Source organism: Hippocampus guttulatus, chromosome 9 (assembly GCF_054856545.1).
Source record: "Hippocampus guttulatus isolate MCC_2025c chromosome 9, RoL_Hgut_1.0, whole genome shotgun sequence".
Taxonomy (NCBI): domain Eukaryota; kingdom Metazoa; phylum Chordata; class Actinopteri; order Syngnathiformes; family Syngnathidae; genus Hippocampus; species Hippocampus guttulatus.
The window spans coordinates 14,696,078-14,721,535 of NC_141269.1; the positions used below are offsets into that span (position 1 = coordinate 14,696,078).

General features: G+C 40.9%; 2 protein-coding genes across 7 annotated transcripts in view; both read left to right on the forward strand.

Moving 5' to 3' along the window:
- The window catches only part of grk4 (G protein-coupled receptor kinase 4), a 52,373-nt gene extending 33,331 nt beyond the window's left edge, over positions 1 to 19,042 (forward strand). For 3 of the 4 annotated variants that reach the window (XM_086120810.1, XM_086120812.1, XM_086120813.1), the window contains 13 exons: positions 43 to 120; positions 227 to 327; positions 3,920 to 4,012; positions 5,089 to 5,152; positions 5,551 to 5,691; positions 10,651 to 10,841; positions 11,450 to 11,487; positions 11,822 to 11,911; positions 12,018 to 12,226; positions 13,931 to 14,068; positions 14,633 to 14,770; positions 15,495 to 15,626; positions 16,032 to 19,042. In XM_086120810.1, coding sequence (XP_085976936.1) covers positions 43 to 120; positions 227 to 327; positions 3,920 to 4,012; positions 5,089 to 5,152; positions 5,551 to 5,691; positions 10,651 to 10,841; positions 11,450 to 11,487; positions 11,822 to 11,911; positions 12,018 to 12,226; positions 13,931 to 14,068; positions 14,633 to 14,770; positions 15,495 to 15,626; positions 16,032 to 16,088 — 1,470 coding nt within the window. In that variant the 3' untranslated portion in view covers positions 16,089 to 19,042. Of the gene's footprint in view, positions 1 to 42; positions 121 to 226; positions 328 to 3,919; positions 4,013 to 5,088; positions 5,153 to 5,550; positions 5,692 to 10,650; positions 10,842 to 11,449; positions 11,488 to 11,821; positions 11,912 to 12,017; positions 12,227 to 13,930; positions 14,069 to 14,632; positions 14,771 to 15,494; positions 15,673 to 16,031 lie in introns of all 4 variants that reach the window. The other variant, XM_086120811.1, reaches the window with a different exon arrangement.
- A 519-nt stretch (positions 19,043 to 19,561) lies between these two features.
- htt (huntingtin) overlaps positions 19,562 to 25,458 on the forward strand; it is a 32,140-nt gene continuing 26,243 nt past the window's right edge. For 2 of the 3 annotated variants that reach the window (XM_086119577.1, XM_086119579.1), the window contains exons 1-12: positions 19,562 to 19,933; positions 21,135 to 21,218; positions 21,376 to 21,496; positions 21,939 to 21,998; positions 22,127 to 22,206; positions 22,366 to 22,504; positions 22,710 to 22,851; positions 22,968 to 23,146; positions 23,212 to 23,416; positions 23,688 to 23,732; positions 24,388 to 24,465; positions 24,693 to 25,096. In XM_086119577.1, coding sequence (XP_085975703.1) covers positions 19,836 to 19,933; positions 21,135 to 21,218; positions 21,376 to 21,496; positions 21,939 to 21,998; positions 22,127 to 22,206; positions 22,366 to 22,504; positions 22,710 to 22,851; positions 22,968 to 23,146; positions 23,212 to 23,416; positions 23,688 to 23,732; positions 24,388 to 24,465; positions 24,693 to 25,096 — 1,635 coding nt within the window. In that variant the 5' untranslated portion in view covers positions 19,562 to 19,835. The remainder of the gene's footprint in view (positions 19,934 to 21,134; positions 21,219 to 21,375; positions 21,497 to 21,938; positions 21,999 to 22,126; positions 22,207 to 22,365; positions 22,505 to 22,709; positions 22,852 to 22,967; positions 23,147 to 23,211; positions 23,417 to 23,687; positions 23,733 to 24,387; positions 24,466 to 24,692; positions 25,097 to 25,458) is intronic. The other variant, XM_086119578.1, reaches the window with a different exon arrangement.

Genomic DNA, 25,458 nt, shown 5'->3' on the forward strand with positions numbered 1-25,458 from the left:
ATTGTTGTAATGCGTGTGCTCTTGCCTGTGTTCTCCTGACAGGCCATGTATCAGCTAGCTCCCGATGAGAAGCGGAGGGACTGCGGATTGAATGTTTTAGACACTTACTTCAATAATGGGGTAATTCATGTTCATACTCAATCCAGCCATTCTGCATGGTGGCATTTGTGTACCTGGCCCCTGTGTAATGCCCATTGTCAGAGTTCTTTCTGTTGCCCCCTTCAAGTCGGCAGCCCATCTGCCAGGCATACCCCAAGACGTGGTTGCTGGCTGCCGGGAGAGACTTGAACAGAGTCCTTGTAAGGAGCTCTTCAATGACTGCACCAAGTAAGTTTTCTCCACTTGTATGGCCCTTTGGATTACTTTTTTTTAAGGCGATGTAACATGGGTCTAACTGAACTTCCTCTTTTAGAATGGATATATTCTTGTAATGAAAAGGAATGTTTGTCAGAGGCTTTCTGTATGACGAGTCTGCGCCCTCGCAGCTTAGTGGCAGCAGCAGAACCGCTCTCCTTCACGGTTTGTGTTTGCACACTGTGTTGTGTGCATCCTGTCACTAGTGACGATGAGGCAGCTGGCACCTGCTGTGCAGTTTTACACACATACACATACACCCACAAAGAGGAAAAGTGATTGAAAAAGGGGAAAAAGTTCATTGGGCAAAGAGATCATCCGGATGGCTGGCATGAAAACAACTGCAGCTTCAGTGTTCACGCAGACACTCGTGTACACACACGCACACTTGCAGGTGTTTCAGCTGCTGGTGTTGCAAGCCAGGAGCAAACAAACCGGGGATTATAAGACTGAACTTGCTTCTCATCACATGACTTGATTTGGAATTTGCCACACTTTTTTTTTTTTCACTTGCTAAAATTTTCTCCCATTTGTATACCAAGACAACACTCAGGATAATTTGTACTGTTTACTTTTATGACACTGGTAAAATGTATTTTAACACATGTCCATTCCAATTTTGGCTTCTTTAATCACCCACAATCAGTGAAATCAATCATTTTAAAAATTCAAATTTCCAGAGGCATCCACACAAGACTCCCAGAACACATGCATATACTGTAAACACAAATTCTGGTAGGCATTTTAAAATGTACTCCAGAATTTTCAGTGTGCTAAGCTGTTTCAGAAAACCATTATAGGAAGCAAAACTAAAAATCAATACAATGACAAGTTGGGGATGTATTTGATTGTGTTTGATTTATTTTGCATTGGTTCACTGTTGTCTCCAGCCAGGTTGGCAGTGCAAATGAGAATCTGGTCTCGATTGCCTTACCTGATAAATAAAGTTTAAATAAATTATAAGTGGGTGGCAAAACAGCGCAGTGCAGAAACATGGAACAACACAATATTTGTTAGCGTTTCAAAATGGTACCAGCACACTATTTTTACTTATAATCCCTGGTGGAACTTTGACTTCAATACAGAATTCTTTCTCAATTCATCTTTTTTTCTGTGGGAAAGCCCAAAGGAAAGCATGGTGCTCCTGGAAGCATGACATTTTCACGGTTGGTTGCTGACCAGAAATTATTTGTTCACTCACGGGTTTTCCTGCATTGCTGTGCAACTTTTTGTCATGCCAAGTTCAAACAGGTAGGCTTGTCCATATCGCACATATTAACGTGTCTATTTTTTTCCTCTCTTCTTTTCCTCTTGCTCTGCCTTCCTCAAACAATAGCCATATTGTAGCAATGTTTATTTCTGCTCCCAGTGGTGTCTGTCAGGGGCTGGGCACCCAGCCAACCCCTGCTCAACTCCTCCCTCACTAAATGTCTGTGGACTGTTGCAACCTCTAAGACAAAGTCTTGTCTATTGACCTGATAACTGAGCTTTGATAATATAACTTTATTGCGGAAGGGGAGAGTTGCAACCAGAACCTGGTATCCCCAAAACATGCTGTTTGTGTAACAAACACAGTTATATATGTTTGTGGTTATAGAGCAGATCACCACATAACAATAGTTTCTCATGACCAATATCGGTTCCTGCTTTAAGCTCGTATCTTACTGAACAGTGAATGCTTATAACTGCTTGTGAATATAGCAAATTTGGGGGTTTCATCAGGGTTCGTAAAGCAAGGCTGGGCAATCGACAGAATGTTGCCGGTTCGTGATTGTCAGCGGCCTGAGCCAAACTGTAATCGTCAATCGCTCATGTTATTTCAACTGCATTTAAGTCATTGCTTTGGTCAGTAAATTTCACTGGTCTTCCAGTCAGTATATCGCTACCTTATTTTCACGACCATATGGCGCACCATATTAAAAGGCGCACTGTCAGATACAGTTGCTATTTCTGTATTTAAGACATGCACAAGATGCACTGTATCATTGTACGCAGGCGTGGTAAAACATATGCTAGATAAAAAATATATGGTAGCATCCATGCACGCTAGCATATGTTTTTAAAACGGCAGCAGGGGCAAAACTGAGTTTGGATGTACTTTGATGTATTTAACATTGTACTCACGTTATTTATTTTTATTTTTTTATTAATCGTCATCCTCAAACCCATAAAGTCCTAATCTTCTGTGTCCGAAATGAACAGCTGAGCAAGTTCACAATCAAACACGCCAGGTTCCCTCATGTCAGTCAGTCTCGTTGCCGTTGAGTTTAAAATGGCTGACCTTACCCAGAATCCCACTCCGCCTTGAGGCCCAGGGTAAAATCCAATCCAAGTCGCACTCCTGGCTATAAATACTTCGTCGTTGAATTTTTCTTATTTTTCTTCTCCTTCGTCTTTTTGTTACATTGGCGGATTATAGATCTTTGGTGCCCACTGCCACCGACTGTACAGGAAGCTCAACACGTGTCCATACATAGTCAATGGAAGCAACCTGCTTGGATTGAACCTCGTGAACACAGACATTAGACAGGCGGGGCCTGGAGTGTTTCTGTTAGTTGTCAGCAAAACGGGCGTCCCTCAAGTGATTGACTGAGCGGTCCGTCGGTGCTTGACCCGTTTAGTGGCAATTATACTCACAGACAAATTCCACCTCCGTCACTGCTTGGTCCATTTTCCATTTCTTGCTAACATTCTTGCAAACATTTTCAACCTTTTATGAACCCTGACAAAAAAACCAAATTCTCTTAAACATGCAATCCCTGAGTGAGATATCATCTTCACAGACAAAACCTTTCATATCTGCAATGTGAAGAATATTTCTCACAAAAGAGAGCCGACATTGATGTCATATATTACTGGGATCTGTGATGACATATCTGTTTGCTTTTACAAAGCAGTCATGGTGCTACTTTTGTGGAAATTCTACCACATCTGGAGCCAATATCAACCACAGTTTCCTCATCTTATTTAGCTATGAAATACTCGCAAAATGTGCAAGGGAAAGTCTCCTTTCCATATGAGTGTGTTTTTTTAACGTATTTTTAGACTAGGAAAACAGCAGGCACTTCAGATGGTTTGAAGAAAGGTTTTTTTTTTTGTTGTAGAGCACCTTTTTTCTTACTTAGTGAAAAGTTCTTATTTAGTGCTGAGTTTTTTTCATTTTTTATTTATGTTTCTAGAACGATAATAAATATTGTAAAACATTTGTGTGTGCGCGCTGCAATGCATTCATAACACTTTTGGAATGGGAAACATAAGGGTTTTCTTGACCTTCTAGGTATTTAATCACCATGTAGTCAAAGCAGTTGAAGACATCACACACATGCCAGATATCCAGGGTCAAGTTAACTTTTAGTGACAGTTGACACCTTCAAGAAAGTTCTGTGTTGCCACCTTTTCCACCAATGTAGCATGAAGCCAATTCGCTAAATCCTTTGACCTACACACAGTGATTTTTATAGAATATATTTGTATTTTCGTTAAAACATTGCTGCTGTCAAATGTATTTGTCAAAAATTGTCTAAAACATTTCTTCCTTGATCAAAACATTTCTATATCTCCCCAGAATAGTTCGTGATTATCTAAGTGGCGCACCATTTTCCTCCTACCAGGAGTCCATGTACTTCTCTCGCTTCCTGCAGTGGAAATGGTTGGAGAGGTAAGAAGTTAGTCTTGTTGTGTAGCATCCACTGTGCTTATTTACTGTAGGTTGTTGCATCAGAACGGTTACTTAATACAATTATGATACTGGAAAAACATTGATATTCTGTCCAGACAAAGCTAATGTTGGACATTTTAACCGTTTTAACCAGAATTTTCAAGTCCTTCATAAACTGAAATTAAATGCTTTAAGATCCTACTACATTGTAGGCCTCTAAGGTCTGTGAGAAATAAGGTGGAACCTCTTTCCTTCATGTTGGTTGACATTAGTTACCTGGCCATACATTACCGAGTCAGAAGCAATTAGACATCCAATTAATAATTGTCATGACTGATGAGTGTAATGAAGGAACTCACCATGCTTCTGACTATTTACAACTTTAACTGCATACCAATTTACAAAGAAATCAATCAAAAACACACACATAACCTAACTTTTTTCCCCCCGAGTAACTAGCATATGTCAGCTGTTGACTTGTTTACTAGCTAGCAGCTAGCATAAGAAGCTAGCAACTTAGGAATTCACTCCCAATATACTTGTCTTAATGATCTTTGTTCATAATATACCGGTCAGTACATCTCCAGGGGTTGTGTCCTGTTAAGCAAATCAAAAGATTACTCTTTTCATCACCATGGATGGTCTAGCTGTGCCCCCTCACAAAAAAATGGGTGTTGCCAAATGCCCTGGTGCAACCAACTGAGAAAGTTTCGTAGCATGAGTTCTATGAGTGTAAAGGTTGATGTAAAGCCCCGACTCCTCTTGCGCATTTATGATGCACAGTTGCCCTTGTATGAAATGCTCATCTCTCAGAATTCTCACAGGCAATGTACTGTCAATGTTTTAAAGAGCTTGAACCATAAAGGAAAGGCAAGCAGTCTCTTCTACTTCTTCTACTCAAAACACAAGGGTGGCACTTCTTATTGCTGACGCTGTTTGAATATTTAATAATGAATGATAATTTGCATCATGGCAGGAAACTGAAGTGGTGTGAATAAATCATAATAAATTAGTGTATTGTTCAGTCTCCAGCTTCACATGACTTAGCTGTCATTCTTCCTATCTTTCCATTCTAGGCAACCAGTAACCAAAAATACCTTCAGACATTACAGAGTACTAGGAAAAGGTGGATTTGGTGAGGTGAGTGTCTTCAAAATAACATTTATACTGATGCAGTGGTGAATTCATTTTAAGTAACCTTTCGGCCTTGTTCAGTCTGCCAGCTAAAATCCAAATTTCAGCCCATCCAGATTGAAACTGGATACCTCTTTTGTAGTCTGAACAGTCACAAACATAAAATCTGGATTTTTGCAAGATGGATTGAGACCACTTTCTGGAGTTAGTTTCATATCAAATTTGTACAAGAGGAATCTGATTGGAATCAGATATGCTTGCAGTCTGAACGCAGCCTTAGGGGTGACACGACACCTTTCATGAGCGTACTCAATTGAATATAGTAAAATCCTGTGGTTTCATGTTGACTTACTCTCTAACACCAACTTGTTTGTTTTTGTGTCCTTGCTACTTGTTATTTCCAGGTTTGTGCCTGCCAAGTACGTGCCACCGGTAAGATGTACGCCTGTAAAAAGCTGGAAAAGAAACGAGTGAAGAAAAGAAAAGGTGAAGCAATGGCACTAAACGAAAAACGAATTTTAGAAAAAGTTAACAGTAGTTTTGTAGTAAGTACTACCTTTTTCTTATTCAATCTTTCAAGCAAATTGTATTGTGTGTGTGTGTGTGTGTGTGTGTGTGTGTGTGTGTGTGTGTGTGTGTGTGTGTGTGTGTGTGTGTGTGTGTGTGTGTGTGTGTGTGACTACAAATGGAACAAATGGCATATTTGCAAAAAAATCCTCATCAGCAATCAAATACATACTGTAGCTATTTTGCATTTTGATCTCCACAGTTTTCAGTGTGCCTCTCAGGTCCAGTGAAAAGAAAGCGAATGGAATGAAACTGTACATGTGAAAACAAATCACATGCCACATGGTAATTTTGAGCAGCTGCAGGTAATTCTAGGCTGCAGATGTACTGCTGATGAGGATTTTGCAAACATGCTCACTTTTATTTCATTTGCAGTTTATCTTATGGGAATGCTTATAAAAAATGGTTACATTATGGGAATGCCTGTAAAATGCTTATTTAATGTGACTTCTTGGTGAATATGACATTGGTACTGATTTCAGTTCAAGTGCAAAGCAATCAATTAATTTCGTCCGAGAGGGAAACTTACACTCTTAATAAAGACTCTTCTATGTTTTACTGAACCGTTTTTGAAAGAAAAAAAAAAACTTAGGTTAAGATCGATACCATCCCGAAATATGAATGCATATATACTGTATGCTAAATAACAGTGTCTGCAGATTGACAACAGCGCTGCATGTTTACTTCAGAAAAGAGTTGTGTGTCTTGTTGCAGTGACATTGAGTCTTTGATGGAATTTGGTGGCCCACAACACACTGCACACAGAGTGCAGACGAAAGCAGTCGAGTGGGTCCCTTTGAGTATGTGTAACAGAACCTAAACCACTCCTTTCTAAAAATCATTAACCTGCCTCTGTACCACCATGCCGAATGCTTTTAATAGTGCTGTTTCATTTGGCTGATTTTACGACTGAGCAATTCTATAAACTGAGGCATAGTCAAGAACAAGTGGTCATATTTGGCTGCCACTTGAAGAGCAAGTTTGAACACTTTTTTTTGAGAGTCCACAAGCTTTCCATTTCTTGTGTGCTGGGCCAAAGCATCGAGGGTCAGGAATGTGCCTTAGCCTAAGGGAACATCTGGAAACGTAAAGGCGAGTGTAATTAATGGCTTTGCTTCTCAAATTAAGTCGGGGATATGTACGTTTAACCTTTGTTATTTTTTCAATGTCAGGTGCCCCTTAAAAATCTGACTCAATAGGAAAGGAAACTTGACCATGACAGTATTTTTCTTGTTAGAATTATTGTTTTACAGACAAGGTTATTATAACAGATGTGTCATTATTTCTATTGAAACAAATGGGGTGTTCACACAGCAACATTTGCTCCGGTGCTATGCCGGTGATGCGCCAGTAGAGTGTGCACATGTGCAAAGTTACGCCGGTGTAGCCCCTGAAAACGGCTTACTCCAGAGCAAATTAAATTTGCTCCAGCAAATGCTCGTTTGCAGGGCAGCACCGATGTAAAATGGTATGTGTGAACGCTACAATTTGCTCCGGAGCAAATGCTCGTTTGCGGGGGGGAGTAGCCTTGCTATGCGTGAGAAGAGTTGATTACCTACGGTGAGAATGCGTTGCTTTCGTGCTCTGTTGTACCGTCATGTGTTTGTTTAATAACGACACAAGACATGGCTGGTAGCGGTACCTTGCCTTTTGGGTTTTCTATCGTTTTGCAACATTGCAGAAACTGCCGTGTGACCGCAAGTGGCGCTGCACCGGTGCTACGCCGGAGTTAACACGCTCAGCGGCTTTGTACGTGTGACCGCTCCACAAAATTTGCTCCGGTGTAAAATATATCGCCACAAAATACATCGGTGCAGCACCGGAGCAAATGTGTGCCGTGTGAACACCCCTATAGTTAAGCTTCCAAATGGGATCAAAAACTATTATCAAAAAAATGCTAATTTCCATTTTGTGTCTAATGTGGTTTGGGTCCATGAAACACAGCGTGACTGCTCGCAGCTTATTCACATTGAAGTTTATGGCAGAGCGTCTCCATGTTCTCCATTTAAAGCCAATAGTTGTTTGAGTTGTTACATTGTGATGATAGGTGAGCTATGTTGACTGTCTTGCCAGAGTGAGTCATGCTGCTCACTCACACACACGCACGCACACGCAAGGAGAATGGAGTGGGCTTGTTGCCGACCCTTACAAGCTTGTGTCACCTGGGATTGACATGGCTCTTTTCGCGCACGTTTGTGTGTTCGTTCTCTGTGCTTCAGGCAGAACTGATGACTCGTCATGTACCTCTCTATCTAGAAGAGCTGCTCTGTTGCCAAGCAACACTGACCAAACAGCAGTAGCAAGGAGAAGAGTCAAGTGCTCTCTGAAACCCCTCATCGCTCTCTCCTGTTCTTTGTCTTTTTGATCGGTGCTCTCTATTAGTCAATAGATATTGTTACCTGATGTTTTCACGTTTTAACTCGTTGCCGCATGTAATGTGTGTATCAGGAAATTTCTTAACTTTGGCCACCCCATTGCCAGCAGTTCAGCAAAGAGCTGCTCACTTGACTAACTTGGGTGCCACATTGATCACCTTCCAAATCCAAGACAAGACGATTGAAAAACACCATCGTTCTTGCCCAAAATCGATTTTAAATGAAAAGCTCTCTTTTAAATCAGATGTTAATTTCCGAAAGAGCTCTTGAAGACAGCTCTGAAAATATTAATTGGACACTAAAATATGTTTGCTTTCAGGAAACATTGTCTTCTCTCCTGCCAAAATAAACAAGAGGGGTCAGTTGCCAAAGACTGGTAGTGTCTTGTTTATCCTGCTGTCCCCCGAAATGCTTTGTTTGTTGGGGGTGCCCATGATATCTCACAGGGATTTTCCCACACCCTCTTGTGGAAAGTTACTTTCGACCTTCTCTAAAGCAGATGGGATTCCTCCCGATGGCTGTAATATCCTGCTTGTACAACGCTGATACACTCAAACATACACAATACCCAGCATGTCGTTGACCCTCAGGGGAGTGAAGGGACGGTTGGTGGGAATAATGAGGGGGAAAAGAGAGCTCAAGAAGAAGGGAAGATATTAGCATACGGAGGGAAAAAGATGCTTCTTTGTAACTCAACCTTGGTCTTGACATTTAAAATTCATTGACAAATGGATTGAGAGAGAGCCTCTACATTAGATCATAAATCAATCAGAGCTTGGTCTTGAGCTCTCAAATCTCTAAATCTTAATCTTAACCAGTAATTTTGAAGAAAAAAAAAAAGTTCATCCTTGGTGGGATCAGTTTGGCAAAACCTGCCTTCTGTTTTGTCTTGACCAATGAACTAAGCATTGTCCAAAAGGCATGGTTGGTTGAGATGGATTTGGAAGAACCTCATCTAGGGGTGTGCATTTCTCCAGTGAAACATGTTTCCATAAGTATCTCGATACACAGCGTGATTTAAAGACGGTTTAATTCTAAAATGGAGCATTTCGATTCGGTTCGATTCAGTGGGATTTCTATTCAACATGTTTGAGAGAGAATGATGCAATGAGTTACCGTATTTTCCAAACTCTAAGCCGCTTTGAACCATGCGGTTTTTCATGCACTGTGTTTTATTTCAACATTTTTACTGATGAGGTTCACAAGGTTTACCCAATGTCTCGTCACATTTGACCACTGAAATTACCGTACACATCAAAAGTGGACCAATGAAACTGTCATGAGTCCACCCTCATACTGAATATTCATCAGCCGTTTGCGGTTGGAGTGCGCACACTGGCTGCCTGAGAAACACATCAGCTTGTGTGCATACGCGGTACGCGGCTGTGTAGGAGCAAATATAGATGATCATAGAGTGAAAATAATAAACATCTTGAGTTGAATTAAATGAGCATATGAAATAAGTGCCAAAAATTCTGCCATCTCTGCCCTACAACTCGATCTCTCTTTTTTGTTTGGTGTCGACCGACTCCCACCATTGGTGGCAACGGATGACTGGAAATAGCATTTCTGGCCACGGCGTGACAACCCTTGTGTCTCCCAAACACGTTAACGGTAAACGGGTTTCCAAAGGCTACACTGCCACGCAGTTATGTGTATCGCTGCCTGACAAAGCGCGATGACAAATTGGCATCATATGACAACAAGAGAGAGTCTGAGAGACGTTTTGGGGCGTTGTTCTGGGGGGAGGTTAGTGTCTATGGTGTTACGGGTAAATCAACGTTTTTAGCAATCCATCTGCGTGACTTCTTTCTTTGCAAATATGCCATGTTGTAACATGAAGACGCGCGGCTATTCATACGAAGTGGACAATATCTGTAGAAATTAGTTTTCTGGCTAAATTTAGCTGTTGTGGCTTTTATTCAATTCATTCTCTCCAATAAAAGATGATTTGATACATGGCTCGATTTCTTTTTAAAGTGTCAAGATTGGTTTTGCTTTAATGCAGTCACATCTTTTAAATCTAAACTTATTTTCCAATTCAAATGTTTTTTTCTTTTTTTTGGTTACACCTCTAATCTCATCAAACACATTGGGATGAACTTCAACCTAGACTATTCACCGGGGCCCACTTATCCAAGATCTATCACATCAGACCTCTGTCCTTACTTTCTTCTGGATTGTATTCTATAATGAATGAACAACAACAAAAATCCAACTCCATTTCTTTTTTCCATTTTTACTTCGTTACAGCTGTGGCTCGTTGTCTCTACTATTGTCTATCTATTGCATATCTGGAAGACTGAATTACATACCTTAAAAAACATTATTAATGTCTGGGAGTTTTCAGTCGCTGAGTATAAATTCTTATTCTGGCAAAAAAAAAGTCTACATTACATTATGAATCATATACTGAACCGTATGTTGGCATGTGAATGGTTTATAATGATTCTGCCCCTCGTCTCTTACCTCCTCTTTTCTTTCTATGTCTTCCACCCCTATTTGTCCTAACTCCTTTCTCGTCCTCCTTGCCACCTCTATCCCAATTTGCCCCTTTTCCAGGTTAGTTTAGCATATGCCTATGAGACCAAGGATGCCCTGTGCCTGGTGTTGACGATAATGAATGGTGGTGACTTAAAATTCCACATCTACAACATGGGCAATTCTGGCTTTGATGAGCAGAGAGCCATCTTTTACGCTGCTGAGATCTGCTGTGGCCTTGAGGACCTGCACCGTGAGAGAATAGTCTACAGGTTAGCAAAGACGGGCTTGGGAGTTAACCAAGTTGATACTCTCTCTCTTTCACGATCAATAGCTTCAAACACTAGATTGGCATTGTATCATTTGTCAAAATGATAATGTAAATAGTTAAATAAATCACAAAGAAATCTGGGGGTGCTATTAGTATTCAAGGTGGAACACTTAACACCCGGCACCGCATAGAAAGACTAGGCGACTGTCGACTGGTGACTGATGTGCAACGTTACGACACGTCGCCGTCTTAGCTGAACATTTGCGTAGGTGCTGATAATTTTGTTATCTAAGGTTAGTCTGTTTGAATGCTGCAGCTCTGCTTACCCTTTGGCTTTGAAATAATAATGTTTCTCGGTAGTCCAGAGGCTGAACTTTGGACATCACCTAAAATGGCGGCTGCCTGCCCAGGCTAGCTGCTAGGTCATTTGTGGAAAAAATCTTGTGCCAGTATTATGTAAATTAGGTGCATTGCAAATTTCATAAGCTGGCAAAATTCAGAATGGTTTGCTTGTCTCTTAATTACTGAAGTTATCTTCCGTTGTGTCGTATTTTATGACTACAAAATGAAAAGTTCTGTCTCAATATGTTGATTCTTGTCTTTTTCCAGGGATTTAAAACCTGAAAACATTCTTTTGGATGATCGTGGTACGTCCTTGTTCCTTCTTTCAGATCATCTATGTTTGGCAAGAGGGACTAATTTGCATACCGGCGTTGTTTAGAATAAGCCAGTAAGAATGAATTGAGTACCGTAAATCAACAGTGACTAAATTCAGTGTATTTTGTGCAAACACTGCAGCGTAGTGAATCCAATTTTGTACTGGGCTAAGTCGTATCTTCATAGTTTGCTCCCTCTGAATGCTTAGCTTCTAAAATCTATGTTAAATCATAATTTAAGGTCAATAATTTATTGACCTATTATCATAGTTCTGTGAAATCCTACTTTGTTGTAATATACTGTAAATGTGTCCATCTTCCTTAGGGCACATCCGCATTTCAGACTTGGGTCTTGCTGTGCAAATTCCTGAAGGAGAGACGATAAGAGGAAGAGTAGGCACTGTTGGCTACATGGGTATGAAGTGGACTTCTTCTTAAATGCAGTATCACCCTGCCAATAAGTTTGACCCTACCCCTGTCAAACTACCATTTCCAGTTTTTCTTCATCCTTCCTTCCACAGCTCCCGAGGTAATCCAGAATGAGAGTTACACCGTTAGTCCAGACTGGTGGGGTCTAGGCTGTCTTATCTTTGAGATGATTCAAGGCCAGTCACCCTTTCGCAAGCGCAAGGAACGTGTCAAGCGGGAGGAGGTGGACAGACGAGTGCGTGAGGATCCGGAGGAGTACTCGGATAAATTCTCTGAAGAAGCAAAAGATATCTGCCGCCAGGTGAGGGTGAATGGATAAAAGTTATGGTTGTTTGTTGCGTGGTTAAAAAGAAAAGAAATTCTCGCTTTGGATGTAGTGACTTCAGTTCAGTATGCTGGCTATGTGGTATAATGCATGGTCATTTATCAGCAGAATAATAATTAGCTGAGGTTTTGCCTTATTTGCAGCAAATAAGGTCCTGGCATTAATGCTTTTAATGACATAATTTTTTTTTTTAAATGGGGTGGGAAGGGATTCCAGGAATTGACTCAAATTTATTATAATTGGTAAGTTGTTGTCAGTATATGATGCCAAGATATACAGCACTCTCAGCCCAGTATGGTATACACTTTGCATTTTGAGAAAATTGTGGAGGCCACCAAAATAGTGTATACCGTGTCACTGCTTGGCATCCTTTCATCAGTCTTATGGAAAGTAGAGCAAGCAATCTAAAGAATGCAGCTACACAGTACACACATTGTAGTAGTTTGATGAGGCGATCGATAGCACAATAGGCTGAAATACACTAAATGTAACTCGAACAAAGCTTGTGTTCTTTTAATTAACAGCCGCACACAAAACAACACACAGCAGACGGCCAGATAGCCTTCATTGTTGCCCTTTGTCGGCTGCTGATACAGTCCACCTGACCCCTCTGTGTGATGTCATACTGACCCCTCCACACACACACACACACACACACACATGCAACACAATTTTCCCCTGGAGTTTACTGTCAGAAACCATGCTGAAATGAGCTGAACTGAATTTTAAATTGCTTGTATGCATTGGGGCATTTGTAGCCATGTCAATGTATTCCGTTTTTTTTTCGTAAATAAATTTTCCCTGCAAACCCACTCATCAGTGGACCAAGAGAGAGCTACTGAGCATATCTGTTTGGGAGCCAGAGCGGATGAAACGTTTATTTGCGTCCTGCTGTGGAACATTCTGACCTGAGGTTCAATAGATTAGACGACTCCCCAGGGGGAGGATGAGTGGGGAGGGCAAGAAGAAGAAAGGTTTCTGTACAAAAAAAAAATTAATGGAGGAGAAAAGTAGGGGATGGGGAAGAAGTCATGGAAGAGATTAGCTTTTTCTCACTTATTTTCAAATGATTATGCAATTTTTTGGGGGGGTCTGTTATTGGCTTTGTTTTGATTTGTTGCTAACAACTGTTGTCATAGGCGAAGAGACAAATGAATTTGCATCTTCATTCATTTACATATTAGAAATAAATTCACAAAAATAAGAAGGCAGCCTAAAATAGTCAGGTGACGTGAGTTGAAAGCAGAAAGTGACAGGGAAACTGGGGGAGAGTAGTGCACTCACAACTAAACAAAGGTGAACTGGAGAGGTGTGGTGGAAAACTGCACTCATCCACTTCATGAAGCCCTCTGTGCTGGAGGAGGTGTGGAGGGAAATATATGCACGCTCTCAAACAGCAGCAGTCCTTCTAGTCGTCATTGTGTTGCATTAACCTTTGACTGCGTGAGTTATTATGCATTGGTGGGCTTCATTGAATTTTGTGCAGTCAGATACATTTAGTCAAGAGGGTGACCTGCAAGCCATTTAGTGTACATGCATGCGTTTCAGAATAAAACCTCGAGTATAACATTGGGCTCACTTGCCCTACCTTTTGTTTTCTACTTCTTTGGGTCAGTCAGCATTAATGTCCGAGTACATAATCTATCTGATGATCATTTTTGTTTGTCTCCCTCCTACTAGCTCCTGGCTAAAGATCCTAAAAATCGTCTCGGTTGTCAGGGTCGCGGCGCCATAGAGGTCAAGCAACACTCGATCTTCAGGAACATCAACTTCAAACGATTGGAGGCGAACATGCTAGAACCTCCTTTCAGCCCAGATGTAAGAGCAGCACGCGTGCGCACGCGCACACACACACACGTATACAAGAAAAAAAAAATCACCTTGTCACCACTGCACTTCACTTACCAACTATTTAGCAAATCTTTCTGGGTGGTTTTAAAAAAAGGCCTTGGATGTGATTTTATTTTAAATCTAAAATTAAACTGACTTGCATGAAAGAAAAAAAATCTCTCACAGAAATGAAAATGGAGTAGTAGAACTATGCAGTGGTGAAGTTGCACTGTTCTTGAAAGAGAAGCTGTTCACCCAGAGAATTGTTTATTTTTCATTCTTATAAATAGATTGGCAGAGAGAATGTAACGGTCCTCAGAGGTTAAACCAATATTTGCTAGTACAGAATGCTCATCTGTTGCTGTGCACGATTGTACTGGTGTGTAATTGGGGCCACGGTGACAGTGGAATTGGGATTTCCCCATTGATTATTATGGGCTTGATTAATCAAGATTATTATTTGAGTCATTTCCAATGAACCGTTCCCTGGGGGTTAAAATTTGACAGCTTTTTTTTTTCACGTCATGCTCCTGGTCTTCCCTCTTCTGTTAGCCTCGGGCTGTGTACTGCAAAGATGTCCTTGATATCGAGCAGTTCTCCACTGTCAAAGGTGTGAACCTTGACCCCACCGATGACGACTTCTACCACAAGTTTGTCACAGGAAGTGTCTCCATCCCGTGGCAGAATGAGGTAACTGCAGGATCTGGACACTGGGATGATGTCATTTTTCCCACAGCTTGCAGTACAGTACACGCCTACCTTTGTGTCAGTGAAGGGAGAATGTTAGATATACGCCGACCAGCCATGACATTATGACCACTTGCACCATATTACATAAGGATAGCCAATATAAGAGCTGTACCAAGGTACCAACGTAGTGTGCATGAGCACCAGGTAGCCCCCAAGGGCAACAAGATGCCCTTGGGGGCCTATTAAAAAAAAAAAAAAGTCTAGCAGTGATGTGACATTCTGATCTTGGAATGTAGAAAAAGTAATCATTTGAAGAATGTGAATAATGGCAGCGATTTATATAAATCATATGTTGCATGTTGATATTTATCTGTTTCCTAATTATTGTGAGAAATCAGTAACTTGATCAGTGACTTCACAAAAATTGATATATTGTCTGATCGCTCTTTGCTTTCCTAAGTAAGTAAGTAGCTCTCAGTTTCAAACAGGCTGGTTAGCCTTCTGATAGCAATTGAAAATTAAATAATGTGACACTATGCCTGTGCGATGTTGATTTATCTCTCTTTGAATTAATAGTAGTTGCCACTCCCACTAAAGATGCCAGATGCCACAATTTTTGACAGTGGCACGTCCAAAAAAAAGTGCACAGAACCAAATCGAATTTTTTGGTGTAAACAGCGCTTATTAAGGGTGCTTCATTCAAATAACATCCTCCCTCCTATAGATGATTGAAATGGAGTGCTTCAAAGAAATCAATGTCTATGAGACTGATGGGACATTATGTCCAGACCTGGACATGAACCGGCCGAACCCTCCACCAAAGAGAGGCTTCTTCTACCGCCTGTTTAGAAGAGAGGCAAGTGCTAGCGCTTCGGCAACTCTCCGAGGGGGTGGGGGCTAAGGTATTTCCTCTCTTCCTTCTTTCCTGTCCTTGCTTTGTCAAAAATCAATTCAATGTGACTCCTGTCTCATGTGATTGCAGCATTTTTAGGTTTAACTTTACAGTCTGATCATTTCCAGGCTTCCTTTTTCCTCTTTTTGTTTACCCCCCTGGCTTGAATTTGACACTTTGGCTGTTATGCTTCAGAAATGATTACAGTTGTCCTCAATGGTGCATTTTGCCTCTTCCTGAATTCCCTGTTTTGGCAGCATAGTTCCTTATATCTGTTTCTGACGTCTTCCATGTGATTGCTTACTTCAACAGGTAGGTTAAACTGCTTCACACTAATATATCACATCACGTATGCCTCCTCTTCCTCAGGTCTGTTTTAAGGGCGGTTACAGTGACGATGAGTTTGAGGAGCCCTCGCGACTTTAAACCACTCCCTTTGCACCACCCCCTCTCCCCCCAAAACACCCCTGACACCACCCCTCTCACTTTGCCGCTGATCTTCACCGTAAACTCCAGCCGATTGCAAATCTTAGGAACTCAGTGAATGTTGACCTGTATTTATGAGCTGTATTAAAACTGTATTATAATTAAAGAAAAAAAGTATGAGTTTAAAGATTTTGTACCTTTGTACTTGAATTTATGTCTAGATGTATATTTTCACTAAAGGTTGTATTGTACAAAAAGCCATAAAAGTACCACTTGAATGCATACATGACATTTTCATTTTATTGTCTTTGGGAATGACTATGGATATGTGTTTTTTGTTCGTTTGTTTTTTTAAGAAGCACAGTACAATTTTACTTTTCTCAATGTAGCATAAGGAATTTATTTTTATTTTTAAATGTGCTGTATGTGTTGAGCATTGGCCAATGACATGTTTTTAGCACATCAGATCCAACGATCCCAAATTAACCCCATTGCCTCCTTATCCTTCATGGCTCAGGTACATCTGAATGAATTCTGTCAATAATGGAGAATAAATCTGACCATAATTGCTAACGGCAATTTTACAGTACATTATAGTACATAAAATCCCTCCCGCTCGCACCATTCTCTTGATTGATGGTTAGGTTGGATGTAAGCCTCTTCCCCAAGTGGTGCAGATCTTGACTGCAAATGTTGGTATAATATCCGACAGTCCAAAAACCTGTGAATTCAAAGGCTCACAATATCACGATCGAGATCAGGCCTTGTTTCCTCCCCCGGCGCACAGCCCTTAAATAAATGTCTGTCATTCACTGCTGAGGCAGCGAGATGGGGCATTTCTTTATCCCAGACCCCTTTTTAACCTTCTGATGACACCAATTGCTAACCTTTCTTATTCTTAGAATCTTTCTCTCAAACCTCTTCCTCTCTTTGTGTTGAATCACTCCTAAAGACCTAGACTAATGAGGAATGATGGCATAATAGGAAAAATCTGACCTGTAGCTGACAATTACTACATCTTGGTGAAACACCTCTGTTGAATTAAATGAACCACCATCTGTTTTGTCAGTAGCTTTTAGCCACTGAAGTGAGTAATAAAACAAAACAAAACAAAAAAAGCATCTGTGCAGTAGATCGTAAATACTTGGCCAGATATCCTACTGTAGTATAGAATATGCAGCGACTGTACATTCAGTGATTTAAGCTGTGTTTATACTAGATCAAGTGAGCGCTGTTGTAATAATGTTTACTCTTCCATTTAAGACAAACAATAGTATGTTCTCTTTTAGAAATGGCTTTGAAGTGCTCTCTAGGGAGGATAAAGACAGAGAGATGCAGGATTTGAGCCCCTTCCCTGTTCCAGCAAAATTGAGTATTGGGGTTTGCTAATTTAGTTGCATTTAGGACTCAGTTTTGGCGGATGTGGTGGCTCTCCAAAGCATTTAATGTTTGGAGATGTCCTTTTGAGGTGGTCAGCGTAACTTCCGACCATCTGTTTTTAATGCTGTGAATACTGTGTTTTTACACATTAGCTTACTGTGTATATTGCATTGAATAAAAATGCAGCTTTCTGTGAAGTTCAATGCATTAAATTAAATTTGACATGACTTAATAAGTAAATCCACTCATTTTAAATTCATTTTGTTTCAATTTTTTTCCCCATTTCCAACCAATTTGCTCACGATCAATTGTCTGCATTTCTTTCTAAATTCAGTCGTATTCATGGAGGGACTTTATTTGTATGCACACATAATTTCTCAAATCATTTGTATGTGACTGTATGCGTGCACATCTATTAAAGCTTCCAGTTTGGTATTCTCTTGCTCTGTAGAATAAGGCCGCCATTGCACATTCCATTTTGACAATTCAAACGTGCCATGTATCTGTTGCTGTCTTGAGTCATTGTTTGTCTTTGTTGTACTCAGGCATGCTCTGAAGCTGACTTTCTTGCCTTTGTAGATATTAGTCTTTTTCGTACTTCTAGCCTCAAAAACTTTGTACATTTAGAGTGCAGCTGTAAAAATCTTCACTTGCTCTCATAGAGAAACTCATGGCTACACTTACCGTTTTCACCTGCCATGGTCAGTAATTTCTCCTCCACATAACATTCATAGCTAGGATGTTTTATTTTTTATGTTTTTGCCAATTATACCAAGAGAAAAAAAATGAATTAAATGAAATGTGTACTATCTGGAAAACTGAGGACAGACTGTCTTCGTAGTATGTGCCAATTGCAAGAAGTACATTTGTGACTGTTTTTTTTACATTCTTCATGCATACTTCCGTCCATTCTGAAATAAATTCCTTCACTTACAGAAACAAACTTTAAACTGGTCAAAGGTTTTGAATGTCCACACTAAGTGCATTGTTATGCGTGTTTTAAAGAAATACATATGTTTTATTACACAAGCATGTATTGGTTTGTAATACATCAGGTTCCTTGTATATGTAAATGACTTTTTAGTGCCAACATATCTCTGGTATCTGAGGACGGTTTAAAATGACAAGGTGACCCGTAAAGATGGCCTTGTTTGAATATGTTGAATGCATTCCTTCTCTGATTGGGATTCAGCCCTTCCAAACTGGGATCAACCTCAGCAGTAGCACTTGAGCGAGAGATCCTCAATTCCTTGATGTCGCTTGGGTCATAAGCCTGGAGAACCACTTAGGGCTTCTCATTCTGTGTAGATGTTAGTGTAAAGGTATTTCAAGGAACGCTTTAACTGATATTCCAACAGGGCCTGGGACTTTTTCCCCCTTTTCTACCTGTACAGTCATGTTGTTCAACCACTGCAGTCATTGTTAATTCTTGTACAAGTTGTATCACTGGTTGTTGTACCATATCTTACATTTGTAATTATGAAACAATACACTGCCATTTGTATAAAAGTTCACTTGTGTCCTGACTAGTTAATGTTATTTAGCATGATTAAAACTTGGTGAGTTGGGGCATATCATCATCCTTTGCCACATTTACTGTGAAATATCAATAAAGCCATTTGTTTGGCTTGGAATAAAATGACCTTGCGGATTGGTAGTTTTCGGGCAAAGCGGAACCAAGCGGTGTGTCAGATATCCTATGAATCGTTTGTGTGGAAACGGAGACAAATCCACTCAAGTGTTGTTGCTTTTTGGGTCCAACACAGAACGAAAATGCGTTTCGCGTGTGACACGTATGGATGTTACTGACTCCCGCCTCTCTCTTGAGATTCAAGCTGAAATTCGTTTAGCAACAGTAGTATTCTTTGTTTTAGCCTTTTAGTTCAAATGTTTTATTTGGAATTGAAATTGTACCAATAACTTTGGATGCAAAGCGTCATAAATCTGTCGTGCCGTCCCGTGACTGAAGACTAACTGGGGGGCGGGCGGGGTATGTGACTAAATAGCGATTTATGATTGGTTAATGGCCCCCCAACTGTAATCTGATTGGTCGGTGAGTCTGCTTTCGTCCTATTAACAAGCTGTCACGTTTGCCACTTCCTGGTCTGATTTCTGCGGGTACGCATAGCTGCATGAAGTATGGCCCATCAACTCATATTTTCATGGGTAAGGTGCAGTATTGTGACGCGATAAAATACATCTTGGATCTTTGGCTGGAGATCGAGAGCCTTGCGGGAGTTGTAGCTAGGTGCGTTGGTGGCACGCTACTGCACCACGCACCGCGTACTCTGCCTGTGCTAAAGCTAGTTAGCTCATAGTTGTAAATATTAGCAAGCTAGGCCAGCTTTCTTGTTGTGTATTCCAAAAATGGCCACCATGGAGAAACTAATGAAGGCCTTTGAGTCGCTTAAGTCATTCCAGCAGCAGCAGGGACCACCGACCGCTGAGGAGCTTGTCCAGAGACAGTAAGTGTTGTGTTTTTTTTAATCCAACCTTGTTAGCTTAGCGAGCTAACAACCAAGCTAGACCATTCCACTCGCCCACGAGTCGTGAAAGTGATTATTGCAGCCACACTAATGTCTAATTTACACACTTTAATGTCAAGTCGCACGTTGAGATATCTTACGATGCTTGCACCCATGCAGCTGTGAATAACTTTCATAACTTGTGGTGACCCTCAATTGGAATTTGTGCAGTATTGCCAGAGCCTAATGTACATTACTATTGTCATAGCAGCAATGCTATTGGTCTATATTCGTGAACGAGTTGACAGATTTTGCTCTCTAAGGATTGCGCGAGTGTCCAGTGCCTTCCAAAAAGTATTTTACCCCTTAATGGAATAATTGACAATTTTTTTCCTGTTACAACCAGGAACATACATATTTTATTATTGGTATTTCGTGTAGTAGACCAACACACTAAGGCACATTATTGTGAAATGAAAAGAAAATGATGCATGTTTTTCAAAATATATTTCAGTCTCCTTTACTCCAGTTACCCTAAATAAAATGCTGTTCAGATAAAAAAACCCCCCACCTAATTAATAAGTAATGTGTAATTAAATGACTATGAATGCAGCAGTTCTCTGAAGACCTCAACCGTGAGAGGACATTACTGAAGTTTCAGCACCATGGTGGTTGGGGGGATTCTTTGGCGTATCATACTTTTCAGATCGTTTGTTTTTGAAAACAATTTTCTTTCCATTATACAATGATGCCATTTTGTGTTGGTCTAGCCCAGTAAATCCAATTATTTTGTCAAAGCCACATTGAATACTTTTGCAAGCAGCTGAATCGGCTACATCACTTGATGCATTGACAGTGTTTATGTCTAACAAGATTGTATATCTTTTCCTGCAAAATTATTAAATTTTTTTTCTACCCAAAGCTGTATTGACTATTAATCATCATGGTATTATCGACAATTAATTGTTATGATATAAAATACATTTGATGCAGCCTTTACCAAGGATGGGCACATTCTGGCTCTTTGACTAAAAAAAAAAAAACAACAAAAAAAAACAAAACAAAACAAAAAAAAACTGAGTATGCACAGATGGAAATTGGTGGTGCTCTCCAGCATTTGAGTTGCTCAGCCGTTTGCAAACTGTTAATTTTTTTTATTTTATTTTATTTTGTACATGATTGTTGTATTCTCCCATCACAGGAAAAAAGAGCAGGCCACAACTAAAAAAGACAGAGTGACACACTGCTTGACAATATGTGAAAACATAGTGGCGCAGTCTCTCAGGTAAGTCTTGCTGCAGTATTTATTGTAAAACTTTGAGCCACTAATTCTCATAATTTGAATAGGGAGCATTTTAGAAATGACGGCAGAAATGTTGTGTTTTTGCGTCTTTGTATATGCGGTGATAATGTTTTCCTCACTCTCTTCCTGCTTGGAGTAGAACATCTCCAGAGTTCCAGAAATTGCTGGGCATCGCAATGGAAATGTTCCTGCTCTGCAGTGACGACGGCGAATCAGATGTCCGAATGGTAGCCGATGAGTGCCTGAACAAAATAATCAAAGTGAGAGAAAAACAATTGTCCTTATTCTTCCCCACCCATACTTGAGTATTAAAACACTGTCTTCAGTTAGTGCTAGCGATTAATTGTCATTCCCAAAAACATTTATTCCAACCAGTAAAACTAAAATGATTAAAAAATAAAAACGGACACAAAGTTTGATGAAGAATATATGTCCATTTTGTACAGTAATCCTACTTAGTTTTGTAGAACATGTCTTTTGTCTAAGGGTCTTAAAAATGCAATTGAAAGAAAATCCAGAATGTGCCTGATGCTCATTAAATTCTAGCTCGATTTGTAATTACACCCTTTATTTATCCTTTTACACGATTCAGCCTCATTTGCTACATAATCTTCTGACGTTTCCAATATAGGCCCCGAATGTACCCTGACCTTTTAGGCTGTGAAGTTTCAGGGACTAAAATAAATGTTCGCACGTCCTTAGGCACTGATGGACTCCAATCTGCCTCGACTGCAGCTGGAGCTGTATAAAGAAATTAAAAAGGTACTCATTTTGCTTTTACCTCTTTGGCTGATGAAAGCTGACAATGTCACAAACGCACAATTATTTGAAAGTTGATTGTTGTTGTTGTTGTTGTGGTGGTGGTGATGAACGCATGCGTCTTACTGTAGAATGGTGCCTCTCGGAGTTTGAGAGCAGCTTTGTGGAGGTTTGCTGAGCTTGCACACCTCATCAGACCTCAGAAATGCAGGTAGACAAAATATTCTGCAGTACAGTAATTAAAGAACTGACTCATAAGAGGAGTTTGCTACGAATTAGGCTATTTTATTGTATTTATTTAAAATAACTGTATTTGCTTATTGCGCTAACCATCTAATGAGTTTTCAAATTGTTTCCCCTTGAATTGCAGACCCTATTTGGTCAACCTGTTGCCGTGCCTCACCAGAATCACTAAGCGGCAGGAGGAGACTGTGCAGGAGACACTGGCTTCCGGCATGCCGAAGATCATGTCGGCCTTGGGACACTTTGCAAATGACGGCGAAATCAAGGTGTCATCTCATAAATCTGATGGTTGACTTTAAGTATTTGGTTGCTCTGACTTTGGTGTTGGAGCAGTTTGGCTGGTATTCCCTCCTTTTTAGTTTTTTCCTCTGAATCCAGTTCCCAAGCAAGCATACTTTATTTCTAATGGAACTAATCAGCTCATCTCTTCCCTCGCCAATAATATATCACCAATAAATGGTGATGTCTCAGGTGCTGTTGAAGTCATTGGTTGCCAACCTGAAGTCCAGCTCCCCCGCCATCAGAAGGACAGCTGCCAGCTCTGCCGTTCGTGTGTGCCAGCACTCAAGACGTGCCAGTTACTTTTACACATGGCTCCTTAATGTGCTGCTCGGTAGGATTGGCAACCTTCAAGCTCTTCATCCACTCACCTGCACAGTCGACAGTGTTTGCAGACCAGTCTGGCACTCTGCATGCAATGACTGATTAGTTATCGTCCGTCACCTTCAGGTCTGGTGATTCCAGTTGATGAGGAACATCTCAGCCATCTCATCCTCGGGGTGCTCTTAACTCTGCGCTACCTGATGCCTTTGCTGCAGCAGCAGGTCAACACTTCGAGCCTCAAAGGAAGTTTTGGAGTCACGAAGAAGGAGGCTGATGTGCATCCAACACCAGAGCAGCTGCTTCAGGTAAAACTTGTACCCAGGCCAAGCAAACGCTTACGCTTCATGAAATTGTTTCCGTGTGCCTGCAGGTGTATGAGGTGACTTTACACTACACACAGCACTGGGACCACAATGTGGTGACCGCATCGCTGGAGCTGCTGCAACAAACGTTCAGGACTCCACCTCCAGAGCTTTTGCACATGCTCATTACCGTAGGCACCATTCCACATGCCACAGTGTTTCGTCAGGATACTGAAAGTCGTGCACGCTCGGGCAGCATCCTGGAGTTCATTGGTAACTACACCTGTCAAGTTTTCATTTTCTGGATCGCACACACATTCCCCTGAAGAACTCTTTAACATTGGACTCACCTTTGATTCAGGTAGTCTGTCACTGACTAACCCATACTTAATTTCGTCTTAATTACTGGTCGTTAGCCTTTTCCTTTTTCCTTTCCTCCTCATCCTTTGTCTGAATAGTTGTTTCTTCTCTAAGTCTTTGGAGCTTCTGTTTCATTTTTCCTCATCACCTCCTGTTTGTGCTTCCTGTTTCCCGTAAATTTCAGCAGGAGCATCTTCCTGCAGTCCCCTCCTCCTTAGGAAACAGAGAGGTGACTGGCTTACTTTTTGCCCTAATCTCCTTTTCCTTATTTCGAAGTATAATAACTGATGTTCAGATTTGTCTGGATTAGTAATTATACCAGAATTTTAATAAAAGTACTTTTGTCCAAATTTTCAGGTGGCATATGAAATTGATTGTGTTGGACACAGCTTTACCCTTTCCGCTACGCGAAATGCTCAATTTGCACGCCGTCGCACTGTCTCCGCTTTCCACATTGAATTATTTCCATTCTGCAGACATTATCATTGTTACATGACGTTGGCTTCACGTTGGCTTCACGTTAGCTTCTTGCGACAACAGCTGTAATGTTCCCACACTTTACATCCGTTGTTTTTGCCTCTGTTGCTATGTTGTGTAGTATAATATGTAGATATTTTTTTCTTTTGGCAATATCTGTGTATCTCTGGATAGTTTTGTTGCTTCGTTGCCCGTAATGATAGGTAAATAAATAGCTTTGAACCCAATCTTTTCCCCTCAATTCCAATCCACCGAAAATGACGTGATCGGACAGTGCCCATTTTGAACATTTTTACCGGTTTGGCTCGTGTAAATTTTCTGCCTCCGATCAGGGTTTATATGAATATGTTTGTACTGAAGAACCTTTTTTGCTATATTTTGTAGTCATGTAAATTGTGTTTTTCCAGGTAAAATGCTTTCAGGGGAAGAGGATGGTTTGGAAGATGATTCTGAAAAGACTGAGGTCCCGACTGGCGCTTTCACAGGTTTGGTCATCCTGTAACTTCGTAACCAGTAATTTCCTTTTGCTTTACTGCGCATTATCGCTTAATGTATACTGTTCAAACTTGTTGCAAAGTGCCACTGCTACAGAATGGAACTTTTTGCCAGCCAGTCATGTCCTTCGACATGTTAATGATTTCATGCCACTAAAGCCCTACGGACTATGCCCCATAACAGTAACGCAATCATTTTATGTGTTTATTTCCTCCAGCATCAGTCGTTGGCGCTGACGTCTCCTCGGCAGCCCAGGTGGACATCATCACCGAACAGCCACGCTCCTCCCAGCATACCTTGCAGCCGGATGACTCTGTGGACTTGAGTGCCTCCTCTGAGCAAGGCGGGGGTGGAGGCGGGACATCTGCCTCAGATACTCCTGAGTCATCCAATGAAAATGAGGAGGAGATGCTGAGTCGGAGCTCAAGCAGTGGTGCGAATGTTACTCCAGAGACGGCTGACTACACTTCAGCAGAGAATGCTATACCAGATGGAGGGCCCTTAATTGAAGGTGGGCCACTCCTAAGCACCAATGACGGCTCACTCCCAGCCAGCGACTCCTCTCAGACAACCACCGAAGGGCCGGACTCAGCTGTTACCCCCTCGGATGTTGCAGAGCTGGTCAGTCTGATTGAATTGTATTTGTAGTGGATGTTTGATTCTGACTTTTCTGATACCTTTTTTAAACCAATACAAGGCGATAAATCGGTTTACATGTTAGCATGTCATTTGTCGGTGATCAGATTTTCTCCAGGCAGTTGGTGCAGCCAACGGTCATCTCTGTTTGCTGAGTAGCTGTTTTGTGTATCTGTTACACTTTTTTCAATTTATATTTTACATTTAAGGTGTGTTTGGAAATTAACTTGGATGGCCAAACACAACTGAGAGAGTGGTGTGTTCGGAGAGGCAGACCGCATTCTCCTCCCACTAATTTCCAAACGCACGCAAATTTAGAAACCAATCAGCAGCTCGTGCTTGAACTG